Source organism: Arabidopsis thaliana, chromosome 4 (assembly GCF_000001735.4).
Source record: "Arabidopsis thaliana chromosome 4, partial sequence".
Taxonomy (NCBI): domain Eukaryota; kingdom Viridiplantae; phylum Streptophyta; class Magnoliopsida; order Brassicales; family Brassicaceae; genus Arabidopsis; species Arabidopsis thaliana.
The window spans coordinates 16,259,830-16,282,225 of NC_003075.7; the positions used below are offsets into that span (position 1 = coordinate 16,259,830).

At 37.0% G+C, this 22,396-nt stretch overlaps 8 protein-coding genes and 1 non-coding gene across 15 annotated transcripts; 7 read left to right on the plus strand and 2 right to left on the minus strand.

Annotated features, from left to right (window-relative positions):
- The first annotated feature begins 651 nt into the window (after positions 1 to 651).
- Positions 652 to 3,225, plus strand: AT4G33920 (Protein phosphatase 2C family protein). 3 transcript variants are annotated; one of them, NM_119551.4, is made up of 4 exons: positions 679 to 1,305; positions 1,562 to 1,938; positions 2,278 to 2,514; positions 2,605 to 3,225. In NM_119551.4, the coding sequence occupies exons 1-4, from the start codon at positions 1,047 to 1,049 to the stop codon at positions 2,872 to 2,874; spliced, it is 1,143 nt and encodes a 380-aa protein (NP_195118.1). In that variant the 5' UTR covers positions 679 to 1,046; the 3' UTR covers positions 2,875 to 3,225. The 3 variants fall into 3 exon arrangements, with proteins under 3 accessions (NP_001329290.1, NP_195118.1, NP_001329291.1); NM_001342242.1 differs by having other exon boundaries at positions 691 to 1,481; positions 2,605 to 3,220; NM_001342241.1 differs by having other exon boundaries at positions 652 to 1,938; positions 2,605 to 3,152.
- On the plus strand, positions 3,207 to 4,397 carry SSN2 (zinc finger SWIM domain protein). 2 transcript variants are annotated; one of them, NM_001160814.1, is made up of 6 exons: positions 3,408 to 3,523; positions 3,609 to 3,630; positions 3,746 to 3,851; positions 3,933 to 4,040; positions 4,134 to 4,193; positions 4,263 to 4,397. In NM_001160814.1, exons 1-6 carry the CDS (start codon positions 3,463 to 3,465, stop codon positions 4,278 to 4,280), a joined length of 375 nt encoding a protein of 124 aa, NP_001154286.1. In that variant the 5' UTR covers positions 3,408 to 3,462; the 3' UTR covers positions 4,281 to 4,397. The 2 variants fall into 2 exon arrangements, with proteins under 2 accessions (NP_567942.1, NP_001154286.1); NM_119552.3 differs by having other exon boundaries at positions 3,207 to 3,523; positions 4,134 to 4,397.
- A 42-nt stretch (positions 4,398 to 4,439) lies between these two features.
- Positions 4,440 to 5,591, minus strand: AT4G33930 (Cupredoxin superfamily protein; the record flags this gene model as incomplete). The annotated part of the gene is made up of 1 exon (NM_119553.2): positions 4,440 to 5,591. One exon carries the CDS (start codon positions 5,589 to 5,591, stop codon positions 4,560 to 4,562), a length of 1,032 nt encoding a protein of 343 aa, NP_195119.1. The 3' UTR covers positions 4,440 to 4,559.
- Positions 5,592 to 6,173: 582 nt separating this feature from the next.
- AT4G33940 (RING/U-box superfamily protein) lies at positions 6,174 to 8,055 on the plus strand. 2 transcript variants are annotated; one of them, NM_119554.4, is made up of 5 exons: positions 6,190 to 6,538; positions 6,833 to 7,029; positions 7,156 to 7,254; positions 7,464 to 7,515; positions 7,626 to 8,055. In NM_119554.4, exons 1-5 carry the CDS (start codon positions 6,256 to 6,258, stop codon positions 7,781 to 7,783), a joined length of 789 nt encoding a protein of 262 aa, NP_567943.1. In that variant the 5' UTR covers positions 6,190 to 6,255; the 3' UTR covers positions 7,784 to 8,055. The 2 variants fall into 2 exon arrangements, with proteins under 2 accessions (NP_001329714.1, NP_567943.1); NM_001342243.1 differs by having other exon boundaries at positions 6,174 to 6,538; positions 7,156 to 7,515; positions 7,626 to 7,958.
- On the plus strand, positions 8,055 to 11,096 carry AT4G33945 (ARM repeat superfamily protein). The gene is made up of 8 exons (NM_119555.4): positions 8,055 to 8,425; positions 8,524 to 8,835; positions 8,916 to 9,199; positions 9,373 to 9,501; positions 9,588 to 9,710; positions 9,963 to 10,070; positions 10,289 to 10,467; positions 10,562 to 11,096. The coding sequence occupies exons 1-8, from the start codon at positions 8,290 to 8,292 to the stop codon at positions 10,683 to 10,685; spliced, it is 1,395 nt and encodes a 464-aa protein (NP_567944.1). The 5' UTR covers positions 8,055 to 8,289; the 3' UTR covers positions 10,686 to 11,096.
- An 819-nt stretch (positions 11,097 to 11,915) lies between these two features.
- OST1 (Protein kinase superfamily protein) lies at positions 11,916 to 14,996 on the plus strand. 2 transcript variants are annotated; one of them, NM_119556.3, is made up of 10 exons: positions 11,916 to 12,705; positions 13,017 to 13,091; positions 13,187 to 13,288; positions 13,373 to 13,426; positions 13,511 to 13,603; positions 13,673 to 13,765; positions 14,021 to 14,125; positions 14,231 to 14,329; positions 14,442 to 14,640; positions 14,731 to 14,996. In NM_119556.3, exons 1-10 carry the CDS (start codon positions 12,535 to 12,537, stop codon positions 14,826 to 14,828), a joined length of 1,089 nt encoding a protein of 362 aa, NP_567945.1. In that variant the 5' UTR covers positions 11,916 to 12,534; the 3' UTR covers positions 14,829 to 14,996. The 2 variants fall into 2 exon arrangements, with proteins under 2 accessions (NP_567945.1, NP_001320129.1); NM_001342244.1 differs by having other exon boundaries at positions 12,088 to 12,705; positions 14,442 to 14,993.
- A 2,456-nt stretch (positions 14,997 to 17,452) lies between these two features.
- On the plus strand, positions 17,453 to 18,067 carry AT4G33960 (uncharacterized protein). The gene has a single exon (NM_119557.4). The coding sequence runs from the start codon at positions 17,563 to 17,565 to the stop codon at positions 17,764 to 17,766; it is 204 nt and encodes a 67-aa protein (NP_195122.1). The 5' UTR covers positions 17,453 to 17,562; the 3' UTR covers positions 17,767 to 18,067.
- Positions 17,965 to 20,297, plus strand: AT4G03355. 2 transcript variants are annotated; one of them, NR_144043.1, is made up of 2 exons: positions 17,965 to 17,988; positions 19,893 to 20,297. It is a non-coding gene; the product is annotated as an uncharacterized misc_RNA (transcript). The 2 variants fall into 2 exon arrangements; NR_144044.1 differs by lacking the exons at positions 17,965 to 17,988; positions 19,893 to 20,297 and adding an exon at positions 18,384 to 18,706.
- On the minus strand, positions 19,112 to 22,219 carry AT4G33970 (Leucine-rich repeat (LRR) family protein). Its single transcript, NM_119558.3, has one exon. The coding sequence runs from the start codon at positions 22,063 to 22,065 to the stop codon at positions 19,966 to 19,968; it is 2,100 nt and encodes a 699-aa protein (NP_195123.1). The 5' UTR covers positions 22,066 to 22,219; the 3' UTR covers positions 19,112 to 19,965.
- Between the last annotated feature and the right edge of the window lie 177 nt (positions 22,220 to 22,396).

Here is a 22,396-nt window from a genome sequence, read left to right on the forward strand (position 1 = left end):
GTTTTAATAGTATGCTCTAGAACACAGCACACAAAGATTTGTTTTGACCAGAACATGTTTTTTTTCTTATACCGGAAACGGTAACGTGATAATAAAATTAGGTTAATAATAATATAGATACTAAGATGACTAGATTATTAGCAAGAAATTGTATTCAGTTGTTATCCGTCTTTCTTAGTTGACAAGCAAATATATCAGCTACACGTTGGCTACAGGTTACTCATCCTTACCCATTCATTATTCGCTCATTATAACAATTTCCCACTGATATATTCAAATACAAAATATATAAGACACAAAATAGAATTAATTTATTGCTATTTGCAGACGATGTAAACATTTTTGTAGACATGAACAATTTAATTGATTCTTTACTCATCGTAGACATGAATTTATATTTCAAAAGGGTCTACTATTTCTAAATAATATTCAAACATTGACTCTGTAAATCACATATAAATAAATATATATATTATACACTACATTAATATAATATCTCCTATTTCAAAAAGAAATAAAAGTAGCTGTTGAATTTAGATATTTTTTTGTTGGACCGAATCAGAATTTAAGTTTTTGAATTGTTCCAGAAGAAAGATATTTTAGTATAATATACGGCAATGACGTTTATGTTTGGGCCAAAACTTTGTCTATTTATTGAGAAAAATAAAGCTAAATGGAGAAGAATAACAAAAATAAACAACGCGTTGAAAAAAACTGCAAAAAAAAAGAGAAGGGGGAGGGCGAAATTAAAACAAAACGACGCGTAGTCTACGTAGCCTTCTAAGAAACGGCACAAGTACAAGTCATCTCTATCAATATTCTTCTTCTTCTTCCTCACGCGGTTTTCTTTTACCACCACCAACTCAACACACACACGAATCCCTTAAAACCGATCAGATCAAACAAAAACGAACGAATCAAAATTCAATAAAAAAAAACCTTTCGATTTCTCTCATCCAATCGAATCGAAAATCTTGTTATCTCTTTCTCTCTAACTCTACTGCACTCAGAATCTCTCTGTATAGAAAAACCCTAAGTAGGTTGTGATGTTGCGAGCTTTAGCACGGCCTCTCGAACGGTGTTTGGGAAGCAGAGCTAGTGGTGATGGTTTACTCTGGCAATCGGAATTGAGACCTCACGCTGGCGGTGATTATTCGATCGCGGTGGTTCAAGCCAATTCCAGGCTTGAAGATCAGAGTCAGGTTTTCACATCTTCTTCTGCTACTTACGTCGGTGTATACGATGGTCATGGTGGACCTGAAGCTTCTAGATTCGTTAACAGACATCTCTTTCCTTATATGCACAGTAAGTTATAATCCCACTCTTCCTTCCCTAAACTTGTTTTAGGATTCTTTCTTCTTTTGACTCTTTGACTACGTTTTTGATGGTCAAAACTTATGAGATCTCTATTACCCTGATCATTTCAATATTAAAAGATTCGAATTTTGCTATGAAGTTTTGGTCTTTGTGAACATGTTCAGGTTTGTAAATTGCCTCTTGAATTGATTTTGTAGTCATGTTCTTGTTAGTGAAATTTACAGGATTGGTTTTATGATTGCAGAATTTGCAAGAGAACATGGGGGATTATCTGTAGATGTTATCAAAAAGGCATTCAAAGAAACAGAAGAAGAGTTTTGTGGTATGGTTAAACGATCCCTTCCCATGAAACCGCAAATGGCTACTGTAGGATCTTGCTGTCTTGTTGGTGCAATCTCTAATGACACACTGTATGTTGCTAATCTTGGGGACTCGAGAGCCGTTCTTGGAAGCGTTGTTTCAGGGGTTGATAGTAATAAAGGTGCCGTAGCTGAACGGTTATCTACTGATCATAATGTTGCTGTTGAAGAAGTGAGAAAGGAGGTTAAGGCACTTAACCCTGATGACTCACAAATCGTCTTATACACACGTGGAGTTTGGCGGATTAAAGGCATTATTCAGGTATAACTTAGTTTTGCTTGCCTGCTTGTTAAATTGCGTGTGATTACATAGCATCTGTGATGAAGTTATAATATTTAAAAGGTGTAATCTGATGTTGTTTTTTCTTTTCTCTTTTCATTTATATAAATGGGGGCTTGCAATGTTCCAGGAATCCGTCACACGGGCTCCTGCAACGTTTCTTCCCCAGTGGATTTTGTGCTTTTCTAAGAATTCCCGGTAGTCAGAGCTATACATAATAATGAAGATACATGCTTTTTAGTTGCTTGTGACCTTTCCGTGAATGTTTGAGCTCGTTGTATATTAGTTAGCTAAATCGTTTTCATATACGCTTCTTTATAGGTATCGAGATCAATTGGGGATGTATACTTGAAAAAACCGGAGTATTACAGGGACCCGATTTTCCAGCGACATGGAAATCCCATTCCTTTGAGGAGACCCGCGATGACAGCCGAACCCTCCATTATAGTAAGGAAGCTTAAGCCACAGGACTTGTTTCTGATATTTGCATCAGATGGTCTCTGGGAACATCTTAGTGATGAAACAGCCGTAGAAATCGTCCTCAAACACCCAAGAACTGTAAGTTTTCCCTAAACTCAAGTTTGCTTTGTATCTTCACATTTATGTTAGCTACTTAGTTTATTTATTTATTAACTCTGTGTTCTACAGGGTATTGCCCGAAGACTTGTAAGAGCTGCTCTGGAAGAAGCGGCAAAGAAGAGAGAAATGAGATATGGAGATATAAAGAAAATAGCCAAAGGAATTCGACGACATTTCCATGACGACATAAGCGTTATTGTAGTTTATCTAGATCAAAACAAAACCAGTTCATCGAATAGTAAATTGGTGAAGCAAGGAGGTATCACCGCTCCACCGGATATCTACTCATTACACTCTGATGAAGCAGAGCAACGACGGTTACTCAATGTGTTATACTGACTGTTTGATTATGGTAAAATGGCTGCTTGGGAAAGATCCGAATAGGGAGAAAACTTGTTTACATATTTGTTTATTTGTTTTTCTACGAAGAACTGGTTTTTTTTTTTTTTCAATATTGGAGTTGGATTTGTATATTCTTTTACCAGCAAAGAAGGTCGAAACCCTTTAGTTTTTGGGCAAAGCAGTTTTGCTTTTGACACAAACAATACTTTTGTATGAAAATCTAGTGTGAAACCGTTGAGGACAACTCTTCATATATCAGATTGTTTTTTTTTATGACCTTGTATGGAGAGATTAGTATATTGAATTATTTGTCTATAATAACTAAATAAAAACATTATCGATCACAAACCAAAATAAGCCAACAAAATTCCAGATGTTGCCTAAATTTTGGAAAATATGCATGACAGACATTCGAAACTTCAGATCCAAATCAAACCGAAATTGAAATTTGTCAAATATCTAAACCGAATTGAACACGAGCGGTTTTTGAGAATATGAAATTGGGCAGAGCAATTCAAACTCAAAAATTCAACAATTCCAGAAGAACTTTCTCAGAAAAGTTTCGACGGAAGAAAAAGCAAAACGATGAACGTCACTCTTTTGGTCGCAGACGCCGTTTGGTCGAACATTGAATCAACCGGTTCAGGTACTTCACCATTTTACTACTTCTCTCTTTCCTTTTCCTTGTTTACGACATTTTATTCCGTTGAATTTTCCATCTTTTTCTGCAGTAACCGAAGAACAGCTCTCAATGTCAGTTCTCTCTTATACATAGCTGGGATTCTTTATTTTTCCCGAAAATATTTATTGATTTTTCTTCAGTCGTTTGGTATGATTAGGGTTTATCGATTTAATTTTGCAAATACAGCTTGCAGCTGTTGTTTGGTAAGAATCTTGAGAAAGCCACCAGAATAATCGACAAGAGAGGCGTCAAGAAAATATCTGGCTTACCCAGTGGAAGATCCATCTTTCAGGTTTCAACAGTTCTCTCTGGTTAATAAAAGCAATCATATTTGATTATCTAAGAAGATTTGTTTTTTTGTTTGGGTTTTCAGGTTGTGGGGGAATCTCAGAAGAGAGAAGAGTATCTCTGCTTCCCAGGAGATTACTGTGGATGTTATTCTTTCTTCTATGATGTTGTAAGCAGAGGAGAGCACCAATGTGTAAGATTCTTAATCAGAATGCTTCCTTTTCTGTTTAGAGATTTTGTATCAATGTTACTGACTTGTTATATTCTACTTTTCTCTTTTGGCTAGTGTAAACATCAATTGGCTGCGAGGTTGGCTTCTTCTTTGGGTACATACAACGAAATCGAGGTTTCTGATGACCATCTTGCCTTGATGCTCTCAAAGATCTGAAGCTTTCAATACAACTACATGTCTTAGGCTTATAAGTGCCAGTAACCTGGGAATGATCTGTGTCTTTGAGAATTATATGGATCAAGATTCTTCACATGTTTGATGAACAATGTTGCTTCACCTTTTATGTTTAACTTGCTGTATATAAGTCTTGAACTGCTATATTTTCAACTTCTTAATTCAGTGGAAGAAAACTATGAACTTTGTAAAAGTAGTATTCATGCATAAAACTTTTAGTGACTCGTATACAAAGATTAATTAATCAAAAAAGCGTAGAATGGAAACAAACTCAATGATCAAAGAAAGGAACAAGTGGATTTAGAGTTAGTGTGAAGAAGGGCGGGGAATGGGGTGGACAGAGAATTTCATGTTGTGGTTGCATTCGTTGTGGTCTCCACTGGCGAAGTAGTAAGTCTGAACCTTACGGAGAAGCAACTTGAAGCCTCTTGATGATGAACCTCCTCGTGCAACCAGCTTCTTGCCTCTGGCCACATTGCATCTCTTGAAGCTCTTCATGTCTGGGAGCAAGTAGACGTCGTTCTTCTTCTTGTTACGGTGCTTCGTCTTGGATTGGGTTTGATCATCGTTGTTGTACTTGAAAACAAGAACATCGCTGACGTAGAATGGGGCATGCTTTGCTGTCCATTCTGTGTAACCGTATCCGTTTTTCCATACAGTAACCGCAATCTTTCTTCCAGCCGGTATTGGAGCCGTGTGGTTGTGTGTAGAGCCAGTGATGCTGGAGTGGTTTGAGCCAGAGCTGTGATTGTTGTGTGTAGAACCAACGATGCTTGAGTGATTTGAGCCAGAGCTGTGATTCTTGTGTGTAGAACCAAGTATGCTTGAGTGGTTTGAGCCAGAGCTGTGATTGTTATGTGTAGAGCCAGTGCTGCTTGAGTGGTTTGAGCCAGTGCTGCTTGAGTGGTTTGAGCCAGAGCTGTAACCGTTGTGTCTAGAGCCATTGCCGCTTGAATGGTTCGAGCCAGTAGAGGTGTGACCGTTGTGTGTAGAGCCAGTGGCACTTGAATGATTCGAGCCAGAGCTGTGACCGTTGTGTGTAGAACCAGTGCCGCTTGAATGGTTTGAGCCAGAGCTGCTTCCCCAACCCCAGTTTGTATCTGTTCCGTCGGAGCTCCATCCCCAACCCCAGCTTGAACCACCCGAGTTGGAGTCTGAACCACCTGAACCCGAGCCAGAAGAACCGCCAGAGTTGCCGGATCTCCATCCCCAACCCCCGTTCGAACCGGACTGGCCAGAACCCCAACTCCAGCTCCATGCTTCAGCACTCCCGGAGAACACGAACGCAGTAACCATGAGGACGACGAGTAACTTACGTCCACAATAAAGAACCATCATCGTGTCTTCTTCTTCGTTTTTTTTCTCTCTCTTTTTTTTTTATGGCTTTTGTGAGCTCTTCAGAGTTTAGAGTTTCGGTATTTATAGAGTAATGAGAGTCGGTTCCCATTATTTAGTGAATATAATTTTATTTGTTTTTTTAGTAACAGTAATAGGATTTTTTTCTTTTTCTTGGATCAAATAGTAATAGGATTTTAAAAGTGGATAAATCTAGCTTTAGTTATTATTGTTTGAATTTTGATGAGTCTTTTTTTTTTTTTTTTTTGCATATACGATTAACATTGCTTAAGGATATTGTATATATCTTTAACACACAAAAAAAAAGATATAGTATACATAGTTTTGTTTGATATTCTTTTTATTTTCGCACAAAAAAAAAAAAAAAATCTTATTTATACTATAATGAATCTAAACATCTGTCCACCTTTAATCCAAGTACCTCTCCCAACTACTGCGACTAAATGACCCATTTGCCTAAATGTAGTCCTTTACCTTACTGAAAATAGCGAGGACAAATCAGTCATTCACCGCCCTAAAACACGCTTTGACATGTATTTATCCATTTACTGTTATTTTATCTGTAAGAAATCCAAATAAACTCATTTCTGTAAATTAGGAAACTTCTGAGAAAGTGACGAAAGCGAAGAAGGTTTCGGAAGTAAATATGTCTTCCTTGGGGAGCAGCAAATCCCTGAGGGATGAGATGGAGGTAACAACCGCCGATGTTTTTCCGGAGGTTAACGCCGCCGCTGTGACGGAAAATCTTGATCGGAACGAGCTTGTGCTTGCTGACGGAGTCGTGTCGGCTGAGGAAAGGAATATTGAGCCAGACAATCGTGGAGAGAGGAAGATAGAGAGCGAGTCGCCTCCAGAGGATGATGTTTGCCCGATCTGTTTCGGCTCCTTTACGGTTCCGTGTCGTGGAAATTGTGGTCATTGGTATTGCGGTTAGTCTTTTCATCTTTCTTCTTCTTCTTGATTCTCTTGAGCCATTTCATCTACATTGAAGTATCAAGCTTGTGTCTTTTTGGGATATTTCTGTTCGTCAGAGGTAAATTTGGAGAATTGTTTGGGTTGGAATTGGTTTAGGGTTCCTTTTGGTAGCCAAGAATGATTTATCACAACTGATTAACTTTTGAAAGTGTTGATTTTTAAACCATGCTCTGTTACTATGGAGTGTTGTTTGCAATGTCATAAAAAGATCTGAAAGTTTCTTAAACCGGTTGCTGATTTTGTTACAGGAAATTGCATCTTGCAGTACTGGAACTATGCTGCAATATCTAGGCCTTGCAAGTGTCCCATGTGTGTTAGGCACATCACGAAGCTGTCACCAGAACCATCTTTGCAAGAGCGTCAGGAGCAAGAGGTGAAGGAGGTTCTTGATAAAGTCCGTAGGTATAACCGTCTCTTTGTTGGAGGTCTAACTGGCTTTGTTCAGGTACGGTCTTTTTGATTCATGATTTTGTTTTGCTTCTCTTTACTGTTTCATGCATTTCTTATCTATGTATATACTTATTTCTCCTTTTTATGACTTGGCAAAACCACCATCTTTCGAATAATTCAGAAGGTGCATGAGCTTCCGTTTCTAGTGAAGAGAATGGTGTGGCATATGATGGATACAGATGTGAACAATCTGTATTTTCACGAAGTGCGCATCTTTGCAGTTAAGAACATCTTACCCTGAAATTTACATTTCATAGTTTAGTGTTTAGTTATATCTCTACCCACTTATTCTTGTTGTCATTTGTTGTCTGTACTAATGGCCAAGCAAGACAATCTTTGTAATCATCATAGGAGCAACTAGTTTGTATTTATTCTTGTTTTTAAAGGCCATTGAAAGATGAGAAACTAAGTTTCTGTCGGTGTTTGCAGATGTTCATGAGTACCCTTTACACTGCCGCAGAGTTTAACTTCATTCCAACGGGTAAGTTGCCTCACAAATCAAAAACCAGCAATGAAGGGTTAAACAATCTCAATGTGGTGTGTTTAAGGCTTTTAAGCTTTCCAAGATTGATTTTGCCCTCTTTTGTACAGGCGGGTTCAGAATAGTGACAGTTTTTGACTACGCTGCGATTGCTATGATCCTGATTCTACGCTTAGTAGGGATATATCGGAGGAGACGCCTAGCTCAGCAGGTTAGACATCTAGCAGCTGCAGCAATTGAGCCGGAATTAGAGCAAAGGGAATTGTAACAGACACGTGAATCTATTAAGTCTTGTGCAGTTTGATCCTTGTGGATAAGTTTGGTAGTAGATCATAGAAACCTCGAGAGTCGTGTGCAGTTTTACAGACAATGATATTGCAGACTTTAAAAGTATATACATATCTCCTTTTCTAACAGTGGAAATAAAATATTGATTGGAAAAGATCTCTCTGGAAAAGGATCTTAATCTTTGATTAGATGATCAAAGGGTTGAACAAATGTTCGAAGAGTAGAAGTGGATATTCTAAAAGACGAGTGATGAGTGATTTAAAGATTCAAAAATTTCATAATTATCTGAAATAAAATGATGGTAGAAGAAAGAAACAGTGCCTGTGGTCTCGAAACAGTGAAACGACATCGTTTTAATTTCAAAAAGACACCGTTTCTGTTTTAATTAATTGCTTTCAAATCAGTAGAAGAAGAAACATCGATTGAGCTTTCTACTTGAAAACCATCTTTTCCGATCTATCGAATCGGAGCGGCGAAGGAAGGAGAATGGGTGTCCGTACAATATCTCAGGAGGCATTCGACGATCTGGTTAGGGAAAATGTTGAAGATCTTGGTATGGATCCCTCCGAAGCTCTCGAAGACGCTCTCTACACTCTCAAGCTCCAAGGCGTCGATCTCTTTGGTCCGTTTACATTCTCTCCTCTCTTTTTACTTTCTCCAGAAATTGGCCTTCCTCTCGAACTGGCGTTAGTTCAATTTGTGTGTTTGTTTATGGTACAGGGATCATTACATGTGTTCCTGGAGAAAGTAGCGTTAAGGACAATCCGGTGATTGCTTGTTTAGATAGACTAAAAGAATTCGACAGTGTTTCAATAGACGGACCTCTTCGAGATGAGGTTTTCGATGAGATATCGAGTTTGTTCAAGAATCTCAATGAGCTTTGTAGCAGCCAAGAATCAGGGAACGCTGCAATTGCGACAAAACATGGTGCTGTGGATTTAACTTGCTCGATTTGTTCCAAAATCAAGATATCTACTAGAAGTAATCGTGTTCTTGTTCCTTGCTTTAAGGCTTTGGCTGTGTTGATCCGTGGTATGACTTCTGTTCTTGAATTAGTCGTTCTTGTGTGTTTTAACTTTGATTTGTGTTGATCATGTGTTATTCAATTGCAGACATTCAGAGCACAGAGAGATTCAGGAATTGTACTGGACCAAATATCGTTGTTGATCTCTTAAATGATTCCAGCTCCGATTCTGATTTGTTAGATGCTGGTTTTGCGGTTGTTGCTGCTGCAGCAACTGGTAATGAAGTTGTGAAACAGTTATTCATGGAACTGAAAATCGATGAACTTATTCTGCAAGTGTTGAATAGAGAGAGTAAAACTACCATTAGAGCTCTGTACGATGCTATTTGTGCTCTTTTGACTCCAGATGACTTCCGTGTTGTTGCTTCCCAAGTAAGTATGGTTACATTCGTTTGGTATATGCCACTTTTGACTGCGGGAATGAAATTAAGGGAAAACAGCTATATAGCACTTAGCAAACATTTATAATCGTTGTTTTTTGTGCTTATTCATGGACATGCTTTGAGAATTCAAATCCACTAGACTTTTGCTTCCATGTGTTTCAGGTTTATGGTTATGCACGAACTTTTGCCAAATTAGGGATTGCGACAGCCCTCACTGAAGCATTACAGGCAGGGATTGGCTCTGATAGTTTGGTGTCAGCAAGTACTGCGTTAAAAGCAATTGCTGTCAATGTAAGTCTCCTAGTTGAAATCTCTGTGTGATAACATTTATCTGGTTAGGTTCTTGCAAGTTCTTCATCTGGTTTTGCTGTAAACAGGATGAAATATGTAAATCTATTGCTGAATCCGGTGGAATAGATACACTTCTTCGGTGTATTGATGATAGCGGTGAGCAAGGCAACAAAACTGCTGCTAAGACATGTTGTTCCCTGTTGTCTAAGGTGAGTAGCTTCTAATATGCCCTGCAGGCTGCCTCTGTTGTCTTCATTGCCTTTGGTTATTCAAAATCCTTCTTTAAAACTCAGGCTTTCAAGTATTTTCCGCACCATATTAAGGAGTAGCTTATGTTCATGTGCTTCTAATAAATGCATGTTCTCAAATTTTAAGCTTTTCCAAAGCCTATTACTGATTTAGATTAGCATTGTAACCACGCATGATAAATGTTTATCTAAAATTTGTATTTTGATCTCTAGTTGGCAGGAAGTGACTCTAACAAGAGTACCATAGTTGAGAAGCAAGGTCTGGACAAGCTAATCACACTCGCACTACGATTCTCTGATGATCCTCTAGTCATACAAGAGGTAAGTATATAAACCAAACGAAAACCCTCTTATGACACTATGTCCCATGCGCAATTTTAAATCTTCCTGTCTAGAGAAGATACTTGTGACTACAGGTCACGTCTTTGGCAGTTTTCCACTAGATAGAACGTAATGTCGTGTGAAGAATGTTTCTTGTAGCATTAGGGTCTGAGTGCATAATCCTTGTGGTTGATCCAAGATATACTTGATTGGTTCAGGTGATGTTGATAATCTCTATAATCTGTCTGAGATCACCAGACCACGCAGCCAAGGCTATAGAAGCTGGAGCTGGTGATCTAGCGGTCCAAGCAATGAAGAGGTTCCCAGTAGCTGCTCAAATGCAGAGAAACGCTTGCAACATGATACGGAACATTGCTGTCAGAAGTGCAGAGAACAGGTTTTTGCTCTGTTTCCAATTCTTGTCATCCAACAATATGCACATATCGCAAACTCTTTTATAATATCAAGTTCTGTCTGCATGCACACTACAGAACTATTCTGCTTGCTAATGGAATCGAGAAGCTGATAAGAACTGCTAAAGCCAACAATGAGACATGCAGAGCCGCTGCAACTGATGCACTGAGAGACCTTGGCCTTGATAACTACAATAACTAAGGTCAATCTTTCTCCATTGGTTGGTACTCGCAACAACCGGAATGAATCCAGTTTTTTTTTTCAAAAATTTCATAAACAGTTTGCATTGAGTTCTCTCTTTTGGGTAGAAGGCATTCCGATCTAGTCTTTTTTGCAACGATTGCTTTTGTTCGAATGCTTGAACATGTAGTAAAATTGAAAGGAATTGATTGAAAATTTCGGTGAAAGGTACTCTAAATAGTAAAAAAGTAAATAGAGAAACAGAGGCTTCACAATGAGAAATTTTCATTCATTCACTAAAATCATTCGTTTAGTCAATGAATTTCCTTTATTTAGAAGAAATCGATTTTAGTTTGAAACAAGGACAAAATGTTTGTTTGACTAAAGGGAAGAGAAACAAAGACAAAATGTTCACGTCCATGGAATGATCGAGCTCTAGAAGAGTGTATTGGGAATATTAAGTACGGATATATGTTTTTAAAAGATGATTAAAAAAAAAGTTTGCAGCAAAATCGTCATGTGGATGCGCATAAACAAAAACTTTAGATAGTAAAAATGATGGGCTATAGTGATGATGAGTGCAACTCTATCGGTTTCAGCTTTTAGGTGAAGATCTGACAAGCTAGCCAACAATATCTCGACATTTGTGGTAACTTGTTTTTCTTTTATTTTCCGTTTTTAAATGCGGAAACCCTTTTTATATACCGAAATAGAAAGTAAATCTTTTTAGTGGTCATTAATACATGGAGGTTCCCATGATTAGCCATAAGCTTGTTTAATGCGAGTATATGTTTCATCAGCTCCGTTTCAGGACATATTTAAGGGGCAAAATTAATCCAGTAGCCAAAAATGTACATATGTAAGGGACATATTACGATATTAATATATAGATCCACTAACAGAAAAACTAATTGTTAATTTAAATTATTTCTATTTCATTTTTCACTGTGTTTGATTAAATTAAATTGGGATATAAAATCAATTCAAAATCTGTTATTTTAAATCTCATACCATTCTAGTGCTATATTTTTGAAAACTTAGATATTTTTAGTAACTGTTCTAGGCATAAATTTAATCAATTAATATTTTCATATTTTTTGCTATACTATTTACAATAAGACATATAATAAATCGGAAAAAATTAATGCATAATATTATGGAGAGATAAAACTTACTGAAAAATAAAGAGTAACAAATCACATAGTTTATACTAATACTTTGCCAATAAAAAGAAAGTTTATACTAATTAAAATATTATTTTCTATACTAGTCACGGTAAAAAAAAACATTTCTAAAAACTACAGGCCCCATTGTTTGTCAGAACGTTGTAAGTAGAAAGGGTAAATCCGTCATTTCAAACTATCTCCCATGCTTTGACAAATCACAATTCAACAGTTCACAGAAAAAGCGAAAACTTCTTCTATCTCTCTCATCTTTCTGTTTTGTATAGCTTACTTCAAGCTGTGGTTTAAACAGAACAGAGAAAGCTGTTTCCTTTTTATATTGACAGAGAAAAGGAAAGCTGATAGAGAGAGAGACAGAGAGAGAGAAACAGAGTTCAAGATCACGAGCCTTCCTTCTTCTTCTTCTTCTTCATCGAGAGCGATCAAAGGAACAAAAAGGATCTCAAGAAACCCACTTGTGTTGTTGGTTAGATACTTCACGGGTCTCTGAAAACGTCTCTTTCTCACAACCATAACTTGATCACCCAATACTCCTTTTCTCATCTTAAAGGCTCAAATTCATCCACGTCACACCGTTGTTCATTTCCTCTGATGTCTTGGTGTCGTTAGATATTGTCTCCCAAAAAAGAAATCTTCTTGACACAGAGATTGAAGTCGCAAAGAGACAGAGGAAAGAGGGGGAGAAAATGGATCGACCAGCAGTGAGTGGTCCAATGGATTTGCCGATTATGCACGATAGTGATAGGTATGAACTCGTCAAGGATATTGGCTCCGGTAATTTTGGAGTTGCGAGATTGATGAGAGACAAGCAAAGTAATGAGCTTGTTGCTGTTAAATATATCGAGAGAGGTGAGAAGGTCAGTTTATTTTCTTCTTGTTTTTTCTCCTTAGTCCAATTTTATTTTATGTTTCAATTCACTAGGTTCTTGAATTCAAAAGAAATCATTTTTGTGTGTTCATCATCCAATGAGAGATGTGTGTTTGGTTACTTTATGGTTATGAATGGTTTAACCCTATAGATTTACAAAATTGATTGATTTTTATGGAAGACCAAATTTGCTCTGCTTTGCTTTATGACTTATGTTGTATAGTGTTGTTTTAAAGGCTCTAGGTGTTTCTTTTGTTATGGAACGTGGTATTAATGGTGGGACTTTTTGTATTTGTACAGATAGATGAAAATGTAAAAAGGGAGATAATCAACCACAGGTCCTTAAGACATCCCAATATCGTTAGATTCAAAGAGGTTTGTTTTCAACTCTCTTTTAAGCTGTTTTCTTATTATTAACATTTTCAGGAAAAAAAAGGAATTCTATAATTTAATCCTTAGGATTGCTTCAGGTTATATTAACACCAACCCATTTAGCCATTGTTATGGAATATGCATCTGGAGGAGAACTTTTCGAGCGAATCTGCAATGCAGGCCGCTTCAGCGAAGACGAGGTTGTTCTCTCTTTTTTTTCTTGCTTTGATGATTAATCGAAGATTCAAAATGCTGAGGCTAATATATCGTTTACTATCATGTAGGCGAGGTTTTTCTTCCAGCAACTCATTTCAGGAGTTAGTTACTGTCATGCTATGGTAATGAAAAATGCTCTCTATCAAATCAATGCTTCATCCTCTGTGAAATTCAGCTGACTTAAGAAGTTAAATTTTATGTTGTAGCAAGTATGTCACCGAGACTTAAAGCTCGAGAATACGTTATTAGATGGTAGCCCGGCCCCTCGTCTAAAGATATGTGATTTCGGATATTCTAAGGTATCTTTGAAAACATTTCAGAAACTCTGAGTTAGTTAGTATCTCTAAGCTTTGTGTTTTCTTTTTCAGTCATCAGTGTTACATTCGCAACCAAAATCAACTGTTGGAACTCCTGCTTACATCGCTCCTGAGGTTTTACTAAAGAAAGAATATGATGGAAAGGTACTCCATTTTCATAGTTCCCAAACTAGTATGATAACCATATCTTATAGAAAGAACAATCTTTGTATTTTTATCCTCTGATTATAGATAGGGGAAACATGCTTTCTCTTGATGAAAGCTCACACAAATAAAACAATCTTGGCTCTTCAAGAATTTTGGTGAAGAAAGCTATTAAGAGTCTGATTTGTAAACTGATAATTCTTGAGTTTTGGTTGAATTAGTCAAATGCATCCTAATGTTCTTCTTTTTTTTCAGGTTGCAGATGTTTGGTCTTGTGGGGTTACTCTGTATGTCATGCTGGTTGGAGCATATCCTTTCGAAGATCCCGAGGAACCAAAGAATTTCAGGAAAACTATACATGTGAGCCTTTCACTTTCTTCATGCTTCAATAGTTGAAAAATGTAATTATGGATTTTATTACTTGCTAGCTAAACTATCTGTTCTCTTGTGAAAATATTTGCTCAGAGAATCCTGAATGTTCAGTATGCTATTCCGGATTATGTTCACATATCTCCTGAATGTCGCCATTTGATCTCCAGAATATTTGTTGCTGACCCTGCAAAGGTAAAGGAAGGATCATGAAAGCTGCATTTGTTGATTTATTTGTGAATTTTCTTTATAGTATGACTGAAAAGAGAACTTTGCATTTTGGCCCTCTTGGTTGGTTTCTTGGCAGAGGATATCAATTCCTGAAATAAGGAACCATGAATGGTTTCTAAAGAATCTACCGGCAGATCTAATGAACGATAACACGATGACCACTCAGTTTGATGAATCGGATCAACCGGGCCAAAGCATAGAAGAAATTATGCAGATCATTGCAGAAGCAACTGTTCCTCCTGCAGGCACTCAGAATCTGAACCATTACCTCACAGGTGAGACAACACAAAACATAAACTTTTCGATTTCTTGTCTTTTTTAATGCTTCTCAATGTTTGAAAAACTTATCATTAATGGATAAACAGGAAGCTTGGACATAGATGACGATATGGAGGAAGACTTAGAGAGCGACCTTGATGATCTTGACATCGACAGTAGCGGAGAGATTGTGTACGCAATGTGATACTATATATCTATTTGCATGGTTTCTGCTACAAAAATGTCAAACAAAAAATGTTGAAGAATAAGATTAAGATGTTTTGCTTGCTATTGAGTTGGCCCAACTTTGTCTCAATGAGTACACTTTGAATCTTTGATATGCAAAAGACTAAATTTCTAAACAAAAGTGAAAAAAAAAAAAAAAAACATTTTCATCAATCAGTATTTTATCTACTCTCTCTAGTATTTTTTGTTTGTTTTTCTAATAATACTAGAAACAAAATTGTTAAACTAATTTGGAGAAGTTGACAACTAAACAACATATAGGCTATGCAAAAGATAAAGAAATCGATATTCTGTAGTACTATACAGATTAAAGTGGGTACTTGATAATATCAAACTGAAGTAAATAGATGGGGCATATCTTGAAGACTTGAACTATATGGAAATAAGATGATATTCCCATTTTCACAAAAAATACAAAAACAGCATAAATGTAGATGGAACACATTCATTAATAATTTAATATGCATGTTATATGTTCAGAAGGACATACGTACGGTAATTCGCTTTAAATTAAAAAAGATGCTTATTCACGCATCTTCGTTTTTTTTCTTTTCTAAATATTTTTCGAATAATAAATTGATAATGAACCAGTACTTGATAGTTGTTCTTGTTCATTGAAATTAATATTATTCCTACTTTAAAAAATACTCAATGTTTTTAATTTTTTTAAAAAAAGGAAGAAGAAAACAAGCAGTTACAATTTGCAACGTTTTTATTAAGAAAATGGAAGCATGCATGGTTGGTCGACCTATGTGACAGTGTCTCTTGTACTGTAACACAACGTGAATGATTTTGAGTTATAGATGAGATATGTCTGCCTTAGCAACTGATATCATTATTGTCTTCTTATCTTCGTTATTTTCTTTTAGTTTCAAACTATTTTGTACCATTTATTTTACCTATTCACTCTGGATATAGGCATAGTGGATAAATAACATTATTAGTATTTTTTAAAATAAATTCTATTTTGGATTGGGAAAAATATTACTGACACAATATGGCTTTGGCCGATAGACAGGAGATATGAACGATTTTGACAAGATTTCCAAAGACCGTTGTGGTTTATGTTTCTATTTATGTTTTTATACTTTCACTACGAAATTTTATACAATTTCAACGGAATTTAGTTTTTTGGGTAAAATTATGACAAATATGTGTCGGATTTAGCGAAAGCATAATTTTTGTTGTCTCAATGTGAAAAAGATTTACAGAAAAATTTGAAATAAAAACTTGTACCAAAATAATCATATAAATCCATTGTAATTTCCGATAGATTGATTTGTCACTAAAATAAAAGTAATCATCAAGTATGATCTCCTCATTGCCGTCAGACTTGTCCAACGGTAGCCTTTTTTGCCATTGCAGAGTTGCTCATTATTTCCGTTCCGACACTTAATCAAGTAAATTCTGATTGTTATTTGTTAGTTTCTGCATCCAGATGGTGATATTCATAACAATCAAGTACATTATTAACTTGTTTTTTTTGATAAAAAAATAATTGACTAGAGTAGTTTGAAAATGACTAATTATTTATGGTGTGACATTGGCTTATTCGACATAGTGTGGGGACTGGGGAGGGATCTCTATTATGAGGATTCGACCATTTGTCTTGCTGGTGAGTGTTTCCATACGAAAACGATTTTCGACAAGCTAATGTAGACCTAATTCAGTTCATGTTACATTCTTTTTATTTTGGTATGTTAAATCGAATCCTAAACTAATATATCCTTTCAAAGTAGTTGAATTTGGCTTTAACTTTCCAGTTTGTCTGACAAGTATATTTCACTCAAGCTAAGTCAAGTGTAATCATATTTTTGGTGAGATAATATTTCTTATAGTTGAGACGAAAACCTATATATAGTTGAGACGATGATTGTTTTCTAATTAGTTGAAAGTTGAAACCACTTCTTTTCACAAAAATAACCCAATGCACTTATTTGAATCTTTAGAATGATATACATCGAATATCTATGATTGGAAATAAAAGTCAGTGTAAGAACTTGAAAGGTGTTTTTAACAAGAAAAAAAAAAAAGAACTTGAAAGTGAAAAACATTAATAATAAGAGGAAAAAAGGTGAAAACATTAAAGTGCCCATAGAAAAGTTGAAAAACATTATTAAATACCAAAGAAAAAAGTGAAAAAATTATAAAATTATAAACTCAGAATTAGGGTGTGAATTCAGATTACCCCAAATGCACACATCTCTCGTTTTACTGGATATTGTCGGTCGTGTGGAGGAGATAGATAGAGAGTCCCGCGTGAGTTAAAAGAATTTCGTCCTTTGGGACGTCCAAAAGCCACACGCTCCGAGAAACAGTTTTTTTTTTTTTTTACCAAAATGATTAATGTGTAATTGTGGAAATTTACTTTTTTGGGAGAATATGACTAGCTAATTTATCACACATTCAAATTTGTCACGTACCGAAAAAATAAAATTCCCATCAGAATTTTTGTTATTCATTTTTAATCCAATCTGAAAGCAGAAATAAAAAGGAACAAAATTTATCTTATGTTCATTTTTTTTCTCTTTCCTTCCTAATTTTTCATTTTTTTTCTTAGTCTCCAAAAAATATAAAAATAAGTAAATAAATTGAAAACTCATTTGGAGTGGGGACCGCATCAATGATAAATACAAGGAATGATGAAGTGAGAGTTAAAGAAAATCAAGATATTAAAAAAAAAACAGAGAAAAATGGTGATAAAAAGGATAGAGCTGTGTATAGAGCTAATGAAGATAGGTATGGAGTTTGTAGTGGTGGTGGCTGAAGCCGTCCAGATTGTTATGCGGCAACACCTCAACCACCGTGCTCCACCTCCTCCGCCTGTCCTCCGCCAGGGTCTTCTCCCTTATACCGCTTCTTACCCTTCTCCATTCCTATTTGGATTTCTCCCTTGAATACCTTTTTCTTGTTATGAAATTATTCTGCTTCTTTTCTTCTTCTTTTTTTTTGTTCTCTGTGTAGATATTTAGATCTTATTCTTCTTAATTCTTGTAACTCTGTATATTGCTTAATTTCTTCAACCAGATTTGCAGCTCTCTTACAATTTTTAATAATCAAGTGAACAATTTGGTTGAAGAATACGACGTGTAGCGGAAATAATCTGCCCCTAAGTCCAGGTTCAACTAAAAAAATTGTTGGTTTTGCCATGTTTCTTCATGATGATATTTTAGTACTTCACGTCAAGTTGTTCAATTAATTCTTTATACAAAAAAGATGATTTAATTAATTATTATATCATAATCTTGATTAGTCTTGGAGAGATGCCTTGGTGTGCTAGGTTTGAACATGGGTCGTTATATCGGTTAATGTATACTGTCTCCATAGTGAGTAATTTGGCAGTAGCGCAATTGACTTATCTTGGGGTTAATCCTAGTCAAAAATATCTCCTTCAAATCTCCACAGTTTTATTAAGATATTTCTTCTATATATAAGAGTTTCCCAAAAATATATATATATATATATATATAAGAAACATGTATGTTTTTTGTTCGTATACTTCTTGCATTATCATAATCTGTTTTTTTTTTTCAACCTTCATTATCATGGTACATATCCCTTTCACCGTGGCCCGTGAGAAAATATGTATGTTTATTGCATATATGTCCAAGTTCATCGAATATTTAGTTTTTCACGGTATGGTTGAAAAACTAAATAATCGGCATTTGGAATTGGAGTGTTTTAGTTAAGAGTTAACGGTTTTGTCTTGTACACGTTAAATACCAAGAGCTGGTCAGATGGGAACAGACTCAATTATTTGAAGTTGGGAGAGGAGATGTTACATAAACTTAATCAATGCAGTTGTAATGTCTTTCTCAACTAATTACATTATCTTTTTTGCTGCGAAACATTAAATTTTAGTTGAGAGTGTACATGAGACTCCTATATTAAAATGAGTTATTGGTTTACGAGTTGACTCTGCTAACATTAATCGGATCAGATTGACAATTTAATATATATACAGACATGTAAAACGTTAAATATAACTAATCACCGTTGGAACATTATAGAACATACATAAGAGACTGACTGACTGAGTAATTTAAGATTCTTCAAAAAAAAAAAGCGTCTATAACTTCTTCTTTTTTGGTATCAAGTGCGTCTATAACTCGCCATTACGAAATTGTGCATACTAATAACTCATCTATGTGTGTCTACATATTTCCTGAGAATATTACTTTTATATTTCGCGAGTCACGTAAAAAAACATCTCACATTAATGAATTAGTTGGCTAGCAGTATACAAAACATTTATGTCGTTATCAATTACAATATTTTTTGTTCATGTTTCCCGAGAATAATTGTTGAAATTAACACAGGAAGAAACATTATTAATATGGAGTATTAAAAGTGTTGCGAATGAAATACCTAGGCTAAGCAGGTCAAAATGTAATGTCATAGCTATTATTATATGTTATAGTAATATATATATAGTCTTAATTGAATTTAGTTCTGCTTAAAAATAATTTAGTTATAGACGCGAAGTCATATCTGCAATTCCAAAAGAAGACGGCAATGCAATATTAATGACGGTGAACATGGATGAGAAATGAGGCTGATTCAGTTTTGACATAAAAGACAAAATAGCTCTATCCATGCTCTTTTTTTTTTGTCGGATCCATGCCCTTTTCAATAATAAGGGATAACAATTTTATTCTATTTTAAATGGGCTTACTATTGAATTGCATGAGTCACAAAAGTTTACACAAGCCCATTATTAGGCCCAATAATAACAAGTTCATAATTAGATAATGGGCTAGATAATTTCTAAGGTCTTTTTTAGGAATTGCAAGGTTTCAATATCAATTAGAGGTTTTAGAAGAAGAGAGTATAATTGTGAAAAAAAAAAAGAAGAAGAGAGTATAAATCTTGATCGACCATAATAAGAAGTTTGTAATGTACAAATTTATACGACCTCATGTAACAATTCATTACCCTTCAAATTTTCTTCTTCTTTGTTTTTTGGATATAGCAAATTTGTTCTTTTCTCATCTTCTTCCTCGAATTTTGTTCTTTTTCATAGTTTTACTACAATTAGTCCAAGACGATGCAGTTGCTACTCATATATAGAATTCTTCTCTCTTCGATTGAGATCATTAGTAGCCTGCGAACATTGGCGGTGGTGGTGATGCGTATTGGTGGCCGATGAACGGTGGTATGATGAATTCATCGTCACTTGGAGCTGGTGCATGAGCCGGAGGGGTCTCTTTCTTTTCCACCGGTGCTGGCGGTGGTGATTGGACTGGTGGGGAGTTGATCTTGGGCGGTCTTGGCGGAGGAGAGTAGACTACTGGTGGAGATTGCGACGGCGGTGGAGAAAAGACCGGTGGTGGCGGTGAATAAACAGGTGGTGGTGGCGGGGGGGAATGAACCGGTGGAGGCGGTGAGTGAACAGGTGCTGGCGGCGGCGGCGAATGGACTGGGGGAGGCGGTGAGTGGACTGGGGGAGGCGGGGAATAGACTGGAGGTGGTGGTGAAAAGACAGGCGGTGGAGGAGAGTGGACAGGTGGGGGTGGGGGCGGAGGCGAATACACCGGTGGTGGTGGAGGAGAGTGGACTGGCGGCGGGGGAGAGTGAACGGGTGGAGGAGGAGGTGGTGGGGAGTAAACTGGTGGTGGTGGAGAGTTGACCGGAGCCGGAGGAGGGCTGCGCCTTTTCGTCACTGGAGATTGATCGTAAGGATCATCTGGTTGAGGTGACTCTTTTGGTGGTTGTGGTTTTTGAACCGGCCGAGATGGAACTGGCGATGGTTTGTCAACCGGCGTAGCTAAAACTGGCGATGGTTCGTGAACAGGGGTTGTTGGAACTGGCGATGGTTTTTGAACCGGTGTAGTTGGAACTGGCGATGGTTTTTGAACCGGCGTAGTTGGAACTGGTGTTGGTTTGTGAACCGGCGTAGTTGGAACTGGCGTTGGTTTGTGAACCGGTGATGGTTTCGATGGAGTAGAAGAGCCACCAGCGCACTTGTCCTTGCTACAATCAACCGGGCGGTTGATCACAACCGCACATTCTTGGGCGGATCGTTGCTCAGGTCGAGAAGCCAAGCAATTGCGTGTGTCATCCAACGCAATCTCCTTGCGACTACCACCTGGAACACAAGAACCTCCTTGTCCACTGAAGTAATTGTAAGAATAAGTCAAGTTCACCAAATTAGGCAACTGGCAAATGTTATGCGGTACAAGTCCGGTGAGTTTGTTCCCGGAGATATCAATTTCCTCCACGCTCGTTAACCCGACAAAGCTAGTCGGGAGACGACCTATGAACGAGTTCTTGCTTGCATCGAAAACCGTTACATTCGATAACTTTCCGATTTCAGATGGGAAACAACCTCCTAAATCATTGTCCATAAAGACAATCTCGTTGAGATTCTTCATGTTTCCGATACTCTTAGGGATACATCCGGTGAATTTATTGTTAGCAAAAGTCACAACCGAGGCCGGAGATTCCCCTAGAGATTCAGGAATCACCGAGGTGAATCTATTGTCGTTCAAGAAAATGGCGTCAAGTTCTTTCTTGAAAAGCTCAGGAGGGACTTGACCTTCGAAATCGTTGAACCTAAGGTCGAAGTATTTGACATCAGGCCAAGAGAGAACGACGTTAGGGAAAGGTCCAACGAAACGGTTGTTACTAACATCGAATTCGTGCATTAGCTTTAGCTTCTCAAAGCTTTTAGGTATGATCCCACAAAACCGGTTTGAATTCAAATGGAACATTGCAACATCTGTCATCAAACCAAGCTCAGCAGGCAAATGCCCTGCGATATCCGCACCGTTGAGGTCAACACCAGCTACAACCGTGACATCGGAATCATCAAGAGCTGGCGCACAAACCACACCGGTGTAGCCGCACACGTGTGGGCCATGCCAGTTCCCCGTGGTGTTAAATGGGTCTGAAAATATGGCCTTTTTCCAAGCCTGAAGAGCTATATAAGCTCTCTTAAGCCTGGTGTTGGCAAAGGTAGCCTTGAGATCAACCTCGTATTCGATATCATCAGGAAGTTCGCCGTTGTCTGGTAACGTTAAAAGTTGTCGCTGCACAATGAAGGCAGCTTCTGTATCGGTTAGGGCAAATGAGACAAAGGAAGAAGATAAGAAGGAGAAGAATAAGAGGAAGAAGCAGCAGCCAAAGGACGGAGGTTTAGCCATGGCTAAAACAAAAACCTTGGAAAAGACCCAAGGCTGCTTATAGAAGGGCATGAGAGGGTTCAAGGACACAAAGGTGTATTATTAATAAGCCAACGGTTTTCATTTTGCAATCACCAACGGTTTCCCTTAACATACTTTGTCTATAATTAGGGACAACTCTTGTTTTTAAGGATTTTGCTTCAGATCCAGAGGATATATTATCAAGAATAGAAATTGTGGTTAAAGAAAACAAGAGAGCTAAAGCAGAATCTCTAAAATCAAAACCGGTCACTATTATAGGACACAGCCTTGAAAACGAGTGGTTGTTGATTCATTACCGAACATCACGCAATGACAGAAACCCTATTTGTCTCACTATTTCACGTGTGCTGCAAGATACCTC

Coding starts and splice junctions, on each gene's coding strand:
- AT4G33920 (NM_119551.4), top strand. CDS start 1,047: ATGTTGCGAGCTTTAGCACGGCCTCTCGAACGGTGTTTGGGAAGCAGA. Junction 1,306..1,561: donor TCTCTTTCCTTATATGCACA/GTAAGTTATAAT, acceptor TTATGATTGCAG/AATTTGCAAGAGAACATGGG. Junction 1,939..2,277: donor GGATTAAAGGCATTATTCAG/GTATAACTTAGT, acceptor GCTTCTTTATAG/GTATCGAGATCAATTGGGGA.
- SSN2 (NM_119552.3), top strand. CDS start 3,463: ATGAACGTCACTCTTTTGGTCGCAGACGCCGTTTGGTCGAACATTGAA. Junction 3,524..3,608: donor CATTGAATCAACCGGTTCAG/GTACTTCACCAT, acceptor CTTTTTCTGCAG/TAACCGAAGAACAGCTCTCA. Junction 3,631..3,745: donor ACCGAAGAACAGCTCTCAAT/GTCAGTTCTCTC, acceptor TTGCAAATACAG/CTTGCAGCTGTTGTTTGGTA.
- AT4G33940 (NM_119554.4), top strand. CDS start 6,256: ATGTCTTCCTTGGGGAGCAGCAAATCCCTGAGGGATGAGATGGAGGTA. Junction 7,030..7,155: donor GTCTAACTGGCTTTGTTCAG/GTACGGTCTTTT, acceptor CGAATAATTCAG/AAGGTGCATGAGCTTCCGTT. Junction 7,255..7,463: donor ACGAAGTGCGCATCTTTGCA/GTTAAGAACATC, acceptor CGGTGTTTGCAG/ATGTTCATGAGTACCCTTTA.
- AT4G33945 (NM_119555.4), top strand. CDS start 8,290: ATGGGTGTCCGTACAATATCTCAGGAGGCATTCGACGATCTGGTTAGG. Junction 8,426..8,523: donor CCAAGGCGTCGATCTCTTTG/GTCCGTTTACAT, acceptor TTTATGGTACAG/GGATCATTACATGTGTTCCT. Junction 9,502..9,587: donor TAAAAGCAATTGCTGTCAAT/GTAAGTCTCCTA, acceptor TGCTGTAAACAG/GATGAAATATGTAAATCTAT.
- OST1 (NM_119556.3), top strand. CDS start 12,535: ATGGATCGACCAGCAGTGAGTGGTCCAATGGATTTGCCGATTATGCAC. Junction 13,427..13,510: donor TTAGTTACTGTCATGCTATG/GTAATGAAAAAT, acceptor TTTATGTTGTAG/CAAGTATGTCACCGAGACTT. Junction 14,641..14,730: donor TCTGAACCATTACCTCACAG/GTGAGACAACAC, acceptor ATGGATAAACAG/GAAGCTTGGACATAGATGAC.
- AT4G33960 (NM_119557.4), top strand. CDS start 17,563: ATGGTGATAAAAAGGATAGAGCTGTGTATAGAGCTAATGAAGATAGGT.
- AT4G33970 (NM_119558.3), bottom strand. CDS start 22,065: ATGCCCTTCTATAAGCAGCCTTGGGTCTTTTCCAAGGTTTTTGTTTTA.